The sequence below is a fragment of the Onychomys torridus genome, chromosome 8 (assembly GCF_903995425.1).
Source record: "Onychomys torridus chromosome 8, mOncTor1.1, whole genome shotgun sequence".
In the NCBI taxonomy this organism is placed as follows: Eukaryota; Metazoa; Chordata; class Mammalia; order Rodentia; family Cricetidae; genus Onychomys; species Onychomys torridus.
Window position 1 is genome coordinate 15,200,190 of NC_050450.1, and position 15,626 is coordinate 15,215,815.

Sequence of the window (15,626 nt, forward strand, 5' to 3'; positions counted from 1 at the left end):
TGGTGGTCAGCCTCAAGAGGAGGAAGTGGCCAAGTAAGGGAACAGACCTTGGTGGCTCGCTTTAGGAGTATAATCTAATGGTTTCAGCAAGGCAGAGGGAATGGGGAAGGACAAGGCCCACCAGAGTCATGTATGTCATGCTTGGACCTGCTCAAGCCCTTCACCCTGTCTCCAAAAACTAAATACAAGAAAGCAAAATTAAATAAAAAACTTACAATAGATCTACCATATGACTCACCATTCCTGGGTATTTACCCCAAAAGATGGTAAGTCGGCACAGCACGGAGGCATCTGACTACCCATGTTTACCACAGCCCTGTTCTCAGCAGCTGAGATAGGCATCGGTCTAGATGCCTGTCAGCAGATGATGAAGGAAATGAGGTGTACGCACAGTGGAGCTCTCTTCAGCCGTGAAGGATGAATTACACATCCTTTGCAGAAAAAAAGGCCAATACAGGAGATCATCACTTAAGTGATATAAGCCAGACTCAGAAAGACAGACACTGCATGTTCCTTCATGTGTGGAATCTAGACTTTATTATTATATCATATACTTACACTCATATATTATGTACATGTATACATACACACACAGGATATAAAAGTGAAACCATTGGGCAGAGGAAGGACAAGCTCGAAGCCCTGGGTTCTATCCCATGCACTGTATAAAAGCAGGCATGGGCATGATGGTACAAGCCTACGATTCTAGCACCTAGGAAGTGGGGGCAGGAGGATCAAGGGTCATCCTTGGCTACACAGCAAATTCAAGATCAGCCTGGGCTACATGAGACCCCCCCCAAAAAAAAAATAAAATAGATTAATTCTAGAGTTCACTGTTTTTTTTCTGCCTCGATGACAGCTATGGTGATGATGACTTCAGTGGGAGCCCCACAGTTGCCTACATAACTGCGGAAACGTGAGGTTGCCTTTGCTAGTAACACTGACTCTTTCCCAGAGTCCACAGGTATGAGGGATGACTCACTTGAGGTAAACGTCCTGGCATCTGTCTTCATATCTCTCTGTCCCCTGGACTGCAGATGCTCATCACTTAAGAAACATTTTATTGGGCTGGAGAGATGGCTCAGCCATTAAAGGCTAGGCTCACAACAAAAAATATAAGAAACGTTTTATTGCAAACAACAACACGGGTGGACCTGGCTGCTGCCCACTGCAACTGCTAGTGTCCCTCCCACCCCTTCCTGGGCTTCCTCACCAGCTCACACATGACATCCCCACCTTTATCCGAAGGCCCAGACTAAACCACAAGGCCAGGATGTTACACAAGAGGAGGGGGCTGCCAGTCTCATCCTGCCTCTGACACACCACAGGCCTGCAGCAGCTGAAGTCATGAGCTCAGGAAGACATCCCAAAAGAGGATGAGATGGGGCTTGTGCTAATGTATGGCTTGGACTTTTTTTGTTTGTTTGTTTTGGGTTTGGTTTTTGTTGTTGTTGTTGTTGTTTTTCGAGACAGGGTTTCTCTGTGTGAGCTTTTGCAAGTCATCACCCGTGTTGGGGGAGGCCTCTTCAGTTGCTGCAGCTGCCTTTTAGTCAGCCATGCTTCTGTAAAGACCCTCAATAAACTCACGGGCTCACCAGGCTGGATGTGGAAGAATTGTTCCTTCAGTCTGTTGTTGGTGCCCTGAGGTGAACAGATATTTACTCTCATTTCCCCAGGAAAGGTCACACACACTGTTGAATACACAAACAATGAGAAAACTCAGACAAGGACATGGACAAAGCTATCTCCAGCTGAGGAGGAAGTCCTTGGCTCAGTTGTCTGCCTAGCTTCAACAGGATAGCACCTTCCAGGGAGAAGCAGGCATTGAAATCGAGAATACCAAAGCCAGAACCTGCCTTGTCAGTGGCCCACTCCTGACAGTCGGAGAGAAGACTTTTTGAGGAAAGGAGGGAAGGAGGGAAAAGGGAGGGACGGAGGGGCGGAGGGGGGAGGATGCAGGCAGGCCTGCTTGCTGGCCAACTGCCTTTAGCAGCCCAAAGCAAAGAACAGAGAGACATGGTCCCTCCACATCCACATAGTGGTGTGCAACCAGATCATTTAATACTGCCTTTCCTGGAAGAGCAGCCTCTCTGAACAGTGTTCACTGGAGTGAAGCTATGGCTACTTCAGGCCTCCGTCATTTGTAAAGAGCCATTCACTAGCCTTGACTGTATGAGCTAAGAATCAGTGTGTCAGCCCTCCAGGCTCTCTCTGAAATCTCAGGAGAAGAGTCTGACCTCAGTCCACGAAACAGACTGCTGCATGCCTCTGAGTGTCTAAGGCTGTGGCACCTCTTAGGCATCACTTGGCTTGTGGCTGCCCCACTCCAGCGGCTACTACATCTCCATATAGCCTTGCTTCCTCTTCTCAATACAACAGTCAGATGAGGCATGCAATCCACTCAGCTCAGCTCTAGGAAGACCTCATATGAACTAATTATGTCTAAAAAAAAAATCATACGTACAAATAACCCATTCTGGGGTCTTGCAAAGAACACGAATTTTGAAAGGGACATGATCCAATAGAGCTGGCTGACAGTGATCACACACAGGTCCCAAGAAGTACCACTTGGGATGGCTAGGGTTCAAGCACACACATTGTTCACTATGGACAGAAAGGGGCTAGACCTACTCAAATCCCTGCAGGACTTATTAGACTCACAATGCCTCCTGAGGAGGTCAGGCACTGGACCTTGCCTTGGGTACTGCCCTGGGAGAAGAAACCCCAAGAAAAGCAACCTCTGAAAGGAAGTGTGAAGTATATCAATACAATATAAACTATTCTTCCCGGTGACATCATGGCCTTGGCCAGGAGGGTCCCAGGTGCAGGACTTGCTTTGGCACCTGGCTTACACACGTGGGGATTCTGCATTAGTTATTATGTTTATGTGATATGGGTGGGTCCATAAGCCATGATGCACATGTGGAGGTCAGAGGACAACTTTCTGGAGTCAGTTCTTTCCTGCCTCTCTTACAGGGCATCAAACTCAGGTCACATACCAAGTACTTTTGCCTGCTGAGCCATCTCATGAGGCATCCTTACATCCTAAAGGCCAGGTAAAGGAAAACTGGTTTCTTCAGTCAAGAGGGAACTTTCTCAAATGGGTGGAGACCTATCATTCCAAGAAGGGTCTAAAACAGAGCCAGTCTTGGTGACCTGTGCCTTTAATCCTGTCACTTGGGGATTAGGCAGAAGCAAGAAAGTCTAGACCAATCTGCACAGTATTTCAAGAGAATCTAGACCAGTCTACATAGAATTTCAAGCCAGCCTGCCTAAAATAGAGAGACCCTGTCTCAAAAACAAAACCAAAAATAAACCAAGCTACCCAAAATACAAAAGAGATAATCCAGTCAAACAGGTCACTCACCCAGCAAAGGCTACCTACCCCTCCAGGAGGCAGGGCCACCCTTAGACTCTCCTGTGCACCATAATCCACACTAAAGAGACACAATGTTTAACACTTTGATGAGCTAATGTACATCTTAAAAGAAAAAAAAAAAAAACTCCTCACTTTTAAAATTTTTTTATTTATTTTTTATTTTATTTTATTTTTGGTTTTTCGAGACAGGGTTTCTCTGTGTAGCTTTGCACCTTTCCTGGAATTCACTTTGGAGACCAGGCTGGCCTCGAACTCACAGAGATCCACCTGCCTCTGCCTTAAAATTCCCTATGTATAGGTGTTTTGCCTACATGTATGTCTGAGTACCACATGCATGCCTGGTGCCTGTGGAGGCCTGAAGAGGGTGTCAGATCCTCTGGAACTGGAGTTACAGATTGTTGTGATGTAGTGGTAACACCCGCGCTACCACCACCCATTCACCATGTCTGAGCGAGGGGCTGTGGATCAAAGAACAGAGACAATCGACAGCGGGTCATTCGCCTCAGCAGAATGCTGAATGCCGTTTATTGAAGGAGGGAGGAAGGTCTTAAATACAGGCTTACAGCACAATGGGAGACCCTGGAGAGCAGAAGTTTGCTACCGTTGTTTTAAATTCTTGCACCTAAGCTGTTTACACCCAATACACAGGATGCGGTGAGCGTTCAGGAAGAAGGAAACCTGCAGGGAATCAGCATAGGGAGGACATCTGGTCAAAATCAACAAGCAAGGCAACAGCTACCCAAAATGGGGGGCCAGGGACCTACATTGTGAGTTACCATGTGTGTGTTGGGAATCAAATCCCGGTCCTCTGGAAGCGCAGACAGTTCCCTTAACTGCTCAGCCATCTCTCTGGCCCCACTAACCAAGCTTCTTTCTTACAATGTTTGTTTGTTTGTACTGCCCTGGGAAAAGAAGTCCAGGTCCAGACTGGTCTCAAACTGGCTATATAGCCAAGGATGACCTTGAACTTCTGATTGTCCTGTCTCCCTCCCTTGAATGCTGGGAATATATGTCATGAGCCACCGCTTCCGGTTTGTGCAGGGGAAAAGCTGGAACCTAGAGCTTTGAGCATGCACTGTACCAACTTACACATTCCCAGGCCCCATTCTTGCAATTTTCTATGAGTTTGACATCATATAAAAATAAAAAGTTGTCAGGCGGCGGTGGCACACGCCTTTAATTCCCAGCACTTGGGAGGCAGAGCCAGGCGGATCTCTGTGAGTTCGAGGCCAGCCTAGTCTACAGAGCGAGATCCAGGACAGGCAACAAAACTACACAGAGAAACCCTGTCTCGAAAAAACAAAATAAATAGATAGAATTTAAAAAAAAAAATTTAAAGTAAATAAATATTTAAAGTTACCTAATGCCCTTCCAGCCTTACCCTTCCTGATGGAATTTGGAGGCTTAATCTCATAAACAAGGTGTCCAGGCCCTTAGTACCTGGAAGTACCCACCAGCTGGCCTGGAGTCACATGGGGCAGGCCCACGTGACCAGAGTCCCAATCCAATATGGCGTCGCCCAGGATACGCGGGCCGCTCTTCCTGCCCTCGCTGCTCGGCTTGCTAGGAGTGGTGTGGTGCAGCCTGGACTCGGGGTGAGTGCAGCTGCGAGGGCCAGCTGGCTGGGGTGCCCCTGTCCTGCGTGCTCTCGGGCACAGCCCTCTGAGCTCACGATCGCCCCGTCCCTACAGGGTTTCCCGCGACGATGACCTGCTGCTGCCTTACCCACTCGCGCGCACGCGTCCCTCGCGGGACTGCGCCCGGGTACGCGCCGGCCGCCGGGAGCAAGAGAGCTGGCCTCCGCCTCCCGCGACCCCTGGCGCCAGCCAACGAGCGGCCGTGCGCACCTTTGTGTCGCACTTCGGGGGCCGCGCGGTGGCCGGCCACCTGACACGGGTCGCCGCGCCTCTGCGCACTTTCTCAGTGCTGGAGCCCGGAGGACCCGGAGGCTGCGCGCAGAAGCGCCGTGCCACCGTGCAAGACACAGCCGTCCCAGCCGGTTGCCTCATCGCCCAGAACGGTGGCTTCTTCCGCATGGGCACCGGCGAGTGCTTGGGGAACGTGGTGAGCAACGGGCGGCTGGTGAGCAGTTCCGGGGGACTGCAGAACGCTCAATTCGGGATCCGCCGCGACGGGACCTTGGTCACCGGGTGAGGAGGTAGAGAGCCCGGGGCTGTCGAGGGCAGAGGGTCTCCGATGTGTATTTAGAGCCATGCCCTCCATACCCAGAACACCTAACCAAGCTTCCTATTATTCAACTTCAGAGTGGGAATGCTGACAACTTACTTGAAGTTTTCTCGTGTGTTACTGAACGCTTGCTCTGTGATCAGGCCGTGTGGGGGGCCCTGCGGAGGCGACCATGAGCCTGAACGCATAGTTTGTGCCTTAGCGAACTTTTCCCTAGGATTAGAGAAAAACGTTTCGTGGTCAGCGAAGCCATGGTGCCAATTGGAAATAATATAGAGTTTATGGAGAAGTCCTAGACAGCTAGCTGAAGGCCTTTTGCTCTCCCGGATAGAAGAAATCTTGGGTAGGCAAGGAGCTTGTCGAGTGGCATCCTTGACAGTTTCTGACTGCATTTCTTGAGATTTGACAGCAGCCAGAGGTTGACAGCAGGCAGGTAGGAGTAGAAGATTGCGCCATCTAGTGTCCCAGCTCTCTTGCAAGAGGTACAGTTTTTGCCAAGGCCAGAAAGTGGACTTTCCCGGAGCTCTTAGCAGCCCCTGGTTGCAGTTTCTGGGCCTGCGCAGGCGTCTGGTTCTTCACCCTTCAGCGGGAGCCAGCGTCACAACTGTTGGTCTTGTGTTGTCAAAAGCCCTAAAAGTTCTTCCAGTGACCAACGCCAGCAGTCTCTCTTCCCTGGCTCTGTCCTCAACCTCAATCAGTGCTTCTTCATCTCCACACTTGCGCTGTCTCCCTTGTTCCTCTTTTGGGCCCCCTTTCAGACTGTTAGCTATCTTTTGCCTTGGCCACTGTCTCAGTTACCCCTGCTGCTCTTTCATGTGTGCATCAGTGTGGCCCTATGTGGAGGCCAGAGTTTGATTTCAACCATCTTCTATTGTGCTCTGTCTTATTTGCTGCTACAGTCTGAATCTGGAGCTCACTAATTCAATTAAACTAGCTGGCTAGCAAGCCCCAGCTGGCCTCTTGTTTCCCTAGTCCATCCCCTCCATCCCCCCACCTCCCCACCCGCGCTAGGGTGCTGGGGAATCTCTCAACTCAGGTCCTCATCCTTGGGTAAAAAGACTTTTACCCATTGAGCTATCTTTCCGGCCCATCCTCCTACTTGTTAGCTGCCAAACAGCTGCCTATTCTGACAGTTTGAAGCTCACTGCTACTTCTTTGTATTATTAGGTCAGCACATGTTACTAAAGATGGCAAGAGAAGAAGGTTCTTTCATTGTGTCTAATGTAGGTGCACAGAGGAGGCAGCACAGGAGAGCATCTTCCAGCTCACTCCCCAGCTCAACTGAACATCTGATTATACATCCAGAGGAGCAGTGCTTGCACCAATCACAGCACACCTCAAATGCTAACAAAGGCTTGCATTTTCACCAATCACAGCCTTGCCTCTTTAGCACCCATCACAGCGGTCCTGCTAGACTACAAGTGATATGCTCTCCCTCTAGCCTAGGTAGAAATAGTTGCAGGGTCACCAAGCAAAAAGTTCGGCACAAACTGTTTCAAACAGCCCTGGCTGGGCAATCAAGTGCAGTCTTGGTGTGATTGCCTTGAAGTGTGTGTGGAGCAGCTGCTAATGAATGAATCAGTTAGGAAAATTACAGAAAAACTTGGAGCTGCTCCTGCCTGTGAATGAGCCTCTCACCTCCCTGCTTCCAGGTACCTGTCTGAGGAGGAGGTTCTGGACACTGTAAATCCATTTGTGCAGCTGCTGAGTGGAGTTGTGTGGCTCATCCGTAATGGAAGCGTCTACATCAATGAGAGCCAAGCCACCGAGTGCGATGAGACACAGGAGACAGGTCAGGAAGGGAGTCGGCTGTGGCGCTTTCTTTTTATTGTTGTTATGTTTTTATTTATTTACTTTGTGTGTGCAGAAAAGGAGGGGCACATGCCATAGTGTGTGGGGGAAGGTCAGAGGACAGCTGGTTCTCTCCTTCCACTTCATGAGTCCTGAGGATTGAACTCAGGCTGTCAAGCCTGATGGGAGCACTGAGCCACCTTCCTGGCCCCAGCATCAGCTTTCTTGAGACCCAGGGACAGTGTAAGTAGGCTACTCTTCAGTGTTCCCAAACATTTACTGAGAGGCTATTCAGTGCTTAGCGCTATGGTGGGAGTCGTGGAATTCAGTCTTACTTAGAATATATAAGAAGGAAAATACTTGGAAAGAATTGGCAAGTGCCAAGAAAGAAAGGGGAGAAAGGGACCAGTGGGGAACAGATGCACAGGTATGAGAAAAGTACTGCAGATTTGTGCCACAGTGACCTCCACATAGCCTTGGAGCTTGTCATAAATACAGAAGCATGAGTCCACACACCTTTGACCTCCCATTCAGGATCCATTGGTTAAGTCCTAACAGCCTGAATGTGCAGGCTCTCCCTTGGTGACTCTGATGGACGCCCAAGTTTAAGAGCCACTTGGGGGTGGGCTAGTGAGTTGACTTGATCAGTAAAGTGTTTGCCTTAACAGTGTGAGAACCTGAGTTCGAGCCCCAGAAAACACATAAAAAGCCAATGCCAAGGTGTACACTTGCAGTCCCAGGGATGGTGAGATGGGAGGTAGAGATAGGTGGATCTCTGAATAGCCAGATAACCTAACCTATGTGGGGACATTCCAGGCTAACAAGAGACCCTGCCTCAAACAGAAAGTGGAAGACATCTGAGGAGCAACTCCTGAGGTTGTCCTCTGATCCCCGCAGGCATGTGCACATGCATGCACACCTCCAGAGTATAAAATGCTGGGGTGCGAAAGGATGCTTTGGTCCTGAAATTCTCTGGCTATTTCAGGGTAGAGAGTGGGGCGAGGGGGCGGGGCATGTGACTGGGGAGGCTGTCTTTTACAGTTCCCAGCCAGAGTGCAGAGTGCAAGGCCCTAAGGCAGAGAGTAGCTGCTAGGTGAAGGAGAACCACAGAGATGAGGCCAGGGGCTTCATGCTAGGCCTGTGAGTTTTCATCTGCCAACACAGAGGTTTCTCCTGGAGACTGAGGTCACATGAAGAGTTTTCTGGCTGTGGCACGGAGGCTCACTGGAGGTGGAGCTGGGATGTGGCTCAGTGATCAGTACTCACCTTGTCTGCATAAGGTTCTGGGTTCCTTCCCCAGCAACAGCAAAAGGAAAAAGTTGAAGAGCTTATTGGGTCCCCTGCAGGGCTGGGTGACCAGCCAGACCCTTCTCCTTCAGGTTCTTTTAGCAAATTTGTGAATGTGATATCAGCCAGGACAGCCGTGGGTCATGACCGTAAGGGGCAGCTCGTCCTCTTCCATGCAGATGGACAGACGGAGCAGCGTGGGTGAGTTCCAGGAATCCTTGGGGATGTTTGCACTCAGTTGCCCCCACCTTCTAACAGTTTCTGGGTCAGTGGGTGGGACAAGACAGCTTTCAGGCTATTTTAGGAGTTTCATCTGCCTTAGTAGGAGTGATAGTATTTACCTACTGACCAAAGGGAGACAGTTAAGCCAGAGCCCAAGGGGACTCAGCTACACACCCCTCTGCACAGCATCAACCTGTGGGAGATGGCAGAGTTCCTGCTGAGACAAGATGTGGTCAATGCCATCAATCTGGATGGAGGTGGTTCTGCCACCTTTGTGCTCAACGGGACCCTGGCCAGTTACCCCTCGGATCACTGGTAAGAGCACCTCTGCTGCCTTTGTGAGGGGAGAGCCCTGGCCTGCCTCCAACTGTCTCAATTCAGTCAATATTGGGACCCTACTGTGTGCCAGTCTCTGGTTCTCCAAAAGTGAGCAGAAGAGCCAAGATCTCTTTCCTTGGTGGCCTGCATGGCCCACACCTGGGAACCTGGGACAGCGGTCAGGCTAGTGAAGAAAGAGCTGAGGAAATGGCTGGCCAGCATTGAGGGAGCCTTCTACCAGAAGGCACAGTGTAGCAAGGGAGAGAGCCTATAAATGACCCAATGAGAGGCTGGAGCAATCGCTGAGCAGGAAAAGGATTTGCCTTGCAAGCAGAGGACCTGCGTTCAAGCTCTAGAACACACATGAAAAGCCAGATGTGAGTGGCACATGCTTGGAACCCCAGTATTGTGGAGGAAAAGATGAGTCAACCTGGCGCTCAGGCCAGCCAACCTAGCCTACTGGGTAAGGTCCAGGCCAGAGAGAGATAAATAAAATGAACATGTAAATGGTTGGTACCTAAGGCTGTCCTGACTCCATGTGCACATGTGTGCACATGTGCGTCCCCTAATGTGTGTGTGAACACACACGCACATGCAGGAGCATAGGTGTCAGGATGGAGATGGAGGCCAGCTGGAGCAGCCCTCTAGGCTGCAGCAGGGACTTAAGAGGCCAGCTGGGGCCAGCACCAAGGCCAAGACCTCTCCTCACAATGAATCCCCCACAGCCAGGACAACATGTGGCGCTGTCCCCGCCGTGTGTCCACCGTGGTATGTGTGCATAAACCCCGCTGCCAGCCACCCAACTGCAGTGGCCACGGGACCTGTGTGGATGGCCATTGCGAATGCACCAGCCGCTTCTGGCGGGGTGCCGCCTGCAGCGAGCTAGACTGTGGCCCCTCCAACTGCAGCCAGCATGGGCTGTGCACCGAGAGTGAGTAGGGAGCCCAGTGACAGGGAGGGTGGTGCTCTGATGGGACCCCAGTTCTCTCACACCAGGCCCGCCTGTGCCCTCACCTGGCCTCCGTGGTCTTGTTTTTTGCAGCTGGCTGCCGCTGTGACGCTGGATGGACAGGGTCTAACTGCAGTGAAGGTGAGAGCTGCCAGTGGCCTGCCGAAGCTCCTGGAGAGGGTGGCCTGGCTACAGGCAGCTGTTACAATGCCCTTGTTCCTCTTTCTGGCTTGGAAGTTGCCTTCAGAGCCTCTTCTCACTGCATATACAAATCTTATATCCTCCCTGGATTTGCTGGAAAATTCCCACCAAGTAGGAGGCAGATTTCAGCACTGTCCACTCAATTCCAAAGACCAACAGCAAAAGCCAAGGTGTGGCCAGGCCACACCCCTGAGGGAGATCCACGGAAGTCCTTAACACCTGGAAAGCAGCCCCTGGTGTTCCTAGGCATGGATACTGTTACTCCAGTGTCAGCCTCAGTGGACTTCCCGTTCCCTGTCTCTTCATGCTTTTATGGTCACCAACTCTATAGCCCATCTAAAATCCAGGTGATATACTTGTTTTTTATTTGAGATGAGGTCTTAATGCAGCCCACACTATCCTCTAACTCACTGTGTAGCCAAGGATGGCCTTGAACACCTGCTTCCTGCTTCCACCTTCCAAGTCCTGGAATTATAGGCATGTGCCACCATGCCCAGCTTGTAGGGTACTAGGAATTAAACCCAGGACCCTGTGCATATCAGGCAAGCTCTCTCTAGAAACTGAGCCACAACCTTGTTTACAGCTGGGTTATTTTTGAGGGCTGGCCTCGGGGACCAGGGAGCATCTCTTTCAGCATAGCCCTGCACACACCCAGAAGCCAAGCTGTCCTATAACAGTAGACCCTGCTACCCAAGGAGAAACCTACCAACCATGATTTCCTCTCCAGAGTGTCCTCTGGGCTGGTATGGGCCAGGTTGCCAGAGGCCTTGCCAGTGTGAGCACCAGTGTCCCTGCGACCCCCAGACTGGCAACTGCAGCATCTCCCAAGGTACAGAGCCTCCTGGAACCCTTGGGGTAGGTCTGGGGTAGGCAGACCCTCCCCAACCCTGCATCTTCTGTGTGGTGTCTTACAGTGAAGCAGTGTCTCCGGCCAACTGAGGCCACACCAAGGGCAGGAGAGCTGGCCTTTTTCACCAGGTAAGTGTTTCAGCAGAGGCAGAGCCCCCACACCTCATCCATGAGGTTTGGCATCTGTCCAGGTACCAGCCAGGCCAGAAGGATGCAGATGATCCTCTACCGTGTAAGCTCAGGGACAGTCACGGGCGAAACTGGCATCTAGGAGTGCAAGTGAGAAAGACTGGCCACTGCCCAGTGGGAGTCAAAGGCGGCAGGCTTCATCTCCCAGGCCGTAGAGTCAACTTTGACTCGCCTCACTTCTGTACTCCTCCATGTGTTCAGGCTTTGTGTTACTGTTGCTTCCTTTCTGCTACTTCCTGGGTCTCCAGCTTCATCCCCAGAGGGCTCATGGGAAGAATTGTGAAGTTTGGCATGTGGCTCAATTGGCAGATTGTTTGCCTAGTGTGCGGGAAGCTCTGGGCCCAGCCCCCAGCACTTCACAAGCCAGGTGTGGTGGCACGTGCCTAGAATTCCAGCGCTAGAGAGGCAGAGACGGGGGATTGGAAGTTTAAGGTCATCAGGAGTCTGAGGCCAACCTGGGATACATAAGACCCTAAATGGGTAGATTCTTGAACTGGGCCTTCTGGCATAAGCCTGTCATCCCAGCTATCAGGGAGGATAGCAACTTCAAGGCCAGCTTGAGCTACAGATTGAGTTCAAGACCAACCTGGACAACTTAGTGAGACCCTGTTTTAACATAAAAAATAAAAAGGGGGCTGAGGTTGTAGCTCAGTGATGGAGCATTTGCCTAGCATGCACAAGGCTCTAGGTTCAACTCCCATTACTTCAAAAATACATTAGTGACATCTGAAAAGCAGTAATGTTCACATTAGAAGTGTGTGTGTGTGTGTGTGTGTGTGTGTGTGTGTGTGTGTGTGTGTGTACACATGCATGTGCAAGTAAAGGCAAGCAAATATCTGAGTTTGAGGCCAGCCTGGTCAACAGAGCAAGTTCCAGGACAGCCAGGGCTCCACAGAGAAATTCTGCCTCAAAACAACTACAAAACCTCCTAGGGGCTAGAAAGGTGGCTCAGTGGTTGAGAATACTGGCTGTTCTTCCAGAGGATGCAGGTTCAATTCCCAGCACCCACTTGGCAGCTCACACCTGTCTGTGACTCCAGTTCCAGGGAATCCAACACCCTCACACAGACAATGCATGCAGGCAAAACACCAAAGCACATAAAATAAAAATAAATTTGTGTGTGTGTGTGTGTGTGTCTGTATCTGTGTGTGTGTGTGTCTGTATCTGTGTGTGTGTGTGTGTGTGTGTGTGTGTGTGTGCCAGACCACAACCTTGGTTGTCATTCTCAGTACCTGTCCACCTTGTTTTTCATTGGCCTGAGACCCAAAGGTTAGGTTAGACCAGCTGGCCCGTGAGCTCCACCTTCCAAGCAGTGCAATGACAGTGTGTACCATTATTCTTGGCTTTTAAAAATTACCTTCTAGTGATCAAACTTGGTTCTTCATGTTAACAAGCTAAGCATGAGCTATTTCCCCAGCTCCTGAAATATTTTTAACATCCTTCAAACATCAGAGAATGTCTCTCTTATTCCCCGCACGCATGTGTCTTCAGTATGCCCCAGTCCCCACCCAGCCCCCTGGGCTCAGCATTCCCCGAGTGGTTTCCGGCTGCCCCAGGCTGCTCCTCAGCCCCCACTCACATGTCCTTTCTGTCCTAGGACCACGTGGCTGGCACTTACCCTCGTCCTAGTTTTCCTGCTGCTGATCAGCACTGTGGTCAATGTGACCTTGATCCTGGGCTCCAAGGCAGAGAGGAACCGACACCTCAATGGGGACTATGTATACCACCCACTGCAGGAGATGAACGGGGAACTGCTGGCTGCAGAGAAGGAACAAACAGAAGACACTTGCAACCCCTTCAGGGACTGACAGACCGGCTGCCCCATGACGTGCTCAGATACATTGTCCCTGCTCCTCACTTTTATGGGGAAGGATTTGGGGCCACTGGCATGGATGCTGCATGTTCCACTCCTTGCCGGGCCATGCCCCACCTGTCTCTGTGGCTCATGCCACCCCAGCAATACAGAACTCTGGAGAGCCTGCACCTGCTTCCCTATGTCTGCTGCCCAGATGCCTGTCTCCCACAGGGGTTTCGCCACTGCCAAAGACTCCCAGGAGGCAACTAGCAAATGAAATTCTAGCCCCATCATGACAAGAGTGGCCAACTCTCCTGGGCCACCTGCACAGGGGTGGAGTAGAAAGACTAACCTCCTGGCCCAGCCACGGTGTACCGCCTTTTACGCAGCCTCATTGCCGGATTGCCAACTAGAATTCTGCATCCCATCACAGGAAGTTCCTCATGAGAAGGGATGGGGAGGGAAGGAAGTCGCCCTGTTTACAGACTTTCTATTTTTGTTGTCCTGCTCCCTAAAGGAGTTTTCTAATACTTGAATAAATTGGGATACTAAATCGAGCCATCTGGTCTGAGTCGTAGGCAGGGCTTCTCACGGGAACTGAGATACTTCCAGTGCCTTCTGTTAACCAATCTTGCACAAATCTGCCCAGGCACAAGGCCACCCAGGGACCATGTTAAGCCATGGTTCTCTGTCCCGGCAAGTGCCGGTCAATGTTGCTGCAGGCTAAGTCACACTTTGAAGGCAGAGATTTGACGGGCCCTAACCATTTTCCATAGGAGGTTGTCTGGTTACCTTCCATTGCTGTGGTAAAATATGTCCCAGGCAACTCATCAAAGAAAGCGTTCAGTCTGACTTAGGGTTTCAGGGTGTTTCAAATCTATGATGGTGGGAGCAAGATCTGAGAGCACCTCAAAACTTCCCGAGTGACACACCTCTTCCTCCAAGGCCCCACCTCCCATCCTCCCCAAACAGTTCCACCAACTGAGGCTTCACATGGACCTATGGGAGGCTTTCTCATCCAAGCCACCATCTTCCAATCCCTGGTCCCCTAGGCTTGCGGCCACATCACAGTGCAAAGCACACTTAGTCTAGCTACAAAAGCCCTACAGTATTACACAGTCCCAACCCCGTTTCAAAGTCCAAAGTCCCTTCTGAGACTCAAGGTACTCTCTTTATGGTAGCCCCCTGTAAGATAAAAAAGCAAATCACATAGGTCCAAGATATAGTGGCACAGTATAGGCATTACCATTCCAAAAGTGAGGAAGCTTCCAAAGTCCTTCACTTGCGTATACTTCGTGACTCTAATGCCAGAACCATATAGATGACATGGCCAAGTCTGATTGCCTACTTGGGATGGAAGTCCCCTTAAGTCACATTTGCAGAAACTTTCCTTTGGTTGCTTTTTAGCAGGAAACTCCTTAGCCCTTCCCTTTTTTTTTTTTTAATTAATTTATTTTTTTATTATTATATTTGTGTTTTAGTTTTACAAATCAGCCATGGGTTCCCCTGTCTTCCCTCCTCCGGCACCCACCCCCACCTTCCCTCATCCCCTCCCCTCCATTCCCATCTCTTCCAGGGCCAAGACTCCCCTGGGGATTCATTTAAACCTGGTGGATTCAGTACAGGCAGGTCCAGTCCCCTCCTTCCAGGCTGAGCAAAGTGTCCCTGTGTAAGCCCAAGGTTCCAAACAGCCAGCTCACACACTAAGGACAGGTCCTGGTCCCACAGACTGGGTGCTTCCCAAACAGTTCAAGCTATTCAATTGTCTCACTTATCCAGAGGGCCTAATCCAGCTGGGGGCTCCACAGCCTTTGGTTCATAATTCATGTGCTTCCATTAGTTTGGCTATTTGTCCCTGTGCTTTTTCCAAACTTGGTCTCAACAATTCACGCTCTTACAGTCCCTCATCTTTCTTAACAATTGGACTCCTGGAGCTCCACCTGGGGCCTGGCTGAGGCTCTCTGCACCCACTTCCATCAGTTATTGGATGAGAGTTCCAGCACGACTATTAGGGTGTTTGGCCATCTGATCACCAGACTAGGTCAGATCAGGCTTTCTCTCGACCACTGCCAGCAGTCTACAGAGGATGTATCATTGTGGATTTCTGGGGACCTCTCGAGCACTCTGCCTATTCCTGTTCTCATGTGGTCTTCATTTATCATGGTCTGTTATTCTAGTAATGAAGGGCAAGGTTTGAGGGAAAGAAAGCTTAGGGGAGCAGGAGATCCCAGCTGGATCAAGAACAGAAAGGGAGAACAAGCCCTTTCCTTTTTACAAGTTGGAAGCAGAGCTGGGTGGGTTTCTACCCTGAGGGCACCCCTCTACACTTCCTTTATTCCCTTTCTCCATCAGTCTTCTCTTCTCTTTTGGAACAAGCCTTGGCCCTTAAGTTTCCTGGTTTTCTTTTTCTCCTCAAACATTTTATAATTCTTTTTGCTCCACTTGCTCTTTTTCATTCT

General features: G+C 50.5%; 1 protein-coding gene and 1 long non-coding RNA gene across 3 annotated transcripts; one reads left to right on the forward strand and one right to left on the reverse strand.

Moving 5' to 3' along the window:
- Nucleotides 1-3,904: 3,904 nt before the first annotated feature.
- LOC118590030 lies at nt 3,905-5,398 on the reverse strand. Its single transcript, XR_004945702.1, has 3 exons — nt 4,761-5,398; nt 4,156-4,281; nt 3,905-4,057 (listed from the first exon to the last, which is right to left on the reverse strand). It is a non-coding gene; the product is annotated as an uncharacterized LOC118590030 (long non-coding RNA).
- Nagpa (N-acetylglucosamine-1-phosphodiester alpha-N-acetylglucosaminidase) lies at nt 4,861-13,724 on the forward strand. Of its 2 annotated transcripts, XM_036197815.1 has the most exons (10): nt 4,861-4,974; nt 5,071-5,529; nt 7,219-7,358; nt 8,737-8,845; nt 9,053-9,181; nt 9,910-10,115; nt 10,227-10,274; nt 11,062-11,163; nt 11,249-11,312; nt 12,970-13,724. In XM_036197815.1, the coding sequence occupies exons 1-10, from the start codon at nt 4,889-4,891 to the stop codon at nt 13,178-13,180; spliced, it is 1,554 nt and encodes a 517-aa protein (XP_036053708.1). In that variant the 5' UTR covers nt 4,861-4,888; the 3' UTR covers nt 13,181-13,724. The 2 variants fall into 2 exon arrangements, with proteins under 2 accessions (XP_036053708.1, XP_036053709.1); XM_036197816.1 differs by lacking the exon at nt 9,053-9,181 and having other exon boundaries at nt 4,872-4,974.
- The last annotated feature ends 1,902 nt before the right edge of the window (nt 13,725-15,626 follow it).

Excerpts from the sequence above, each read along its gene's own strand:
- Nagpa (XM_036197815.1), top strand. The coding sequence starts at position 4,889 with ATGGCGTCGCCCAGGATACGCGGGCCGCTCTTCCTGCCCTCGCTGCTC. Across the intron at positions 10,116-10,226 it reads GCATGGGCTGTGCACCGAGA|CTGGCTGCCGCTGTGACGCT; the intron begins GTGAGTAGGGAG and ends TGTTTTTTGCAG. Across the intron at positions 10,275-11,061 it reads AGGGTCTAACTGCAGTGAAG|AGTGTCCTCTGGGCTGGTAT; the intron begins GTGAGAGCTGCC and ends TTTCCTCTCCAG.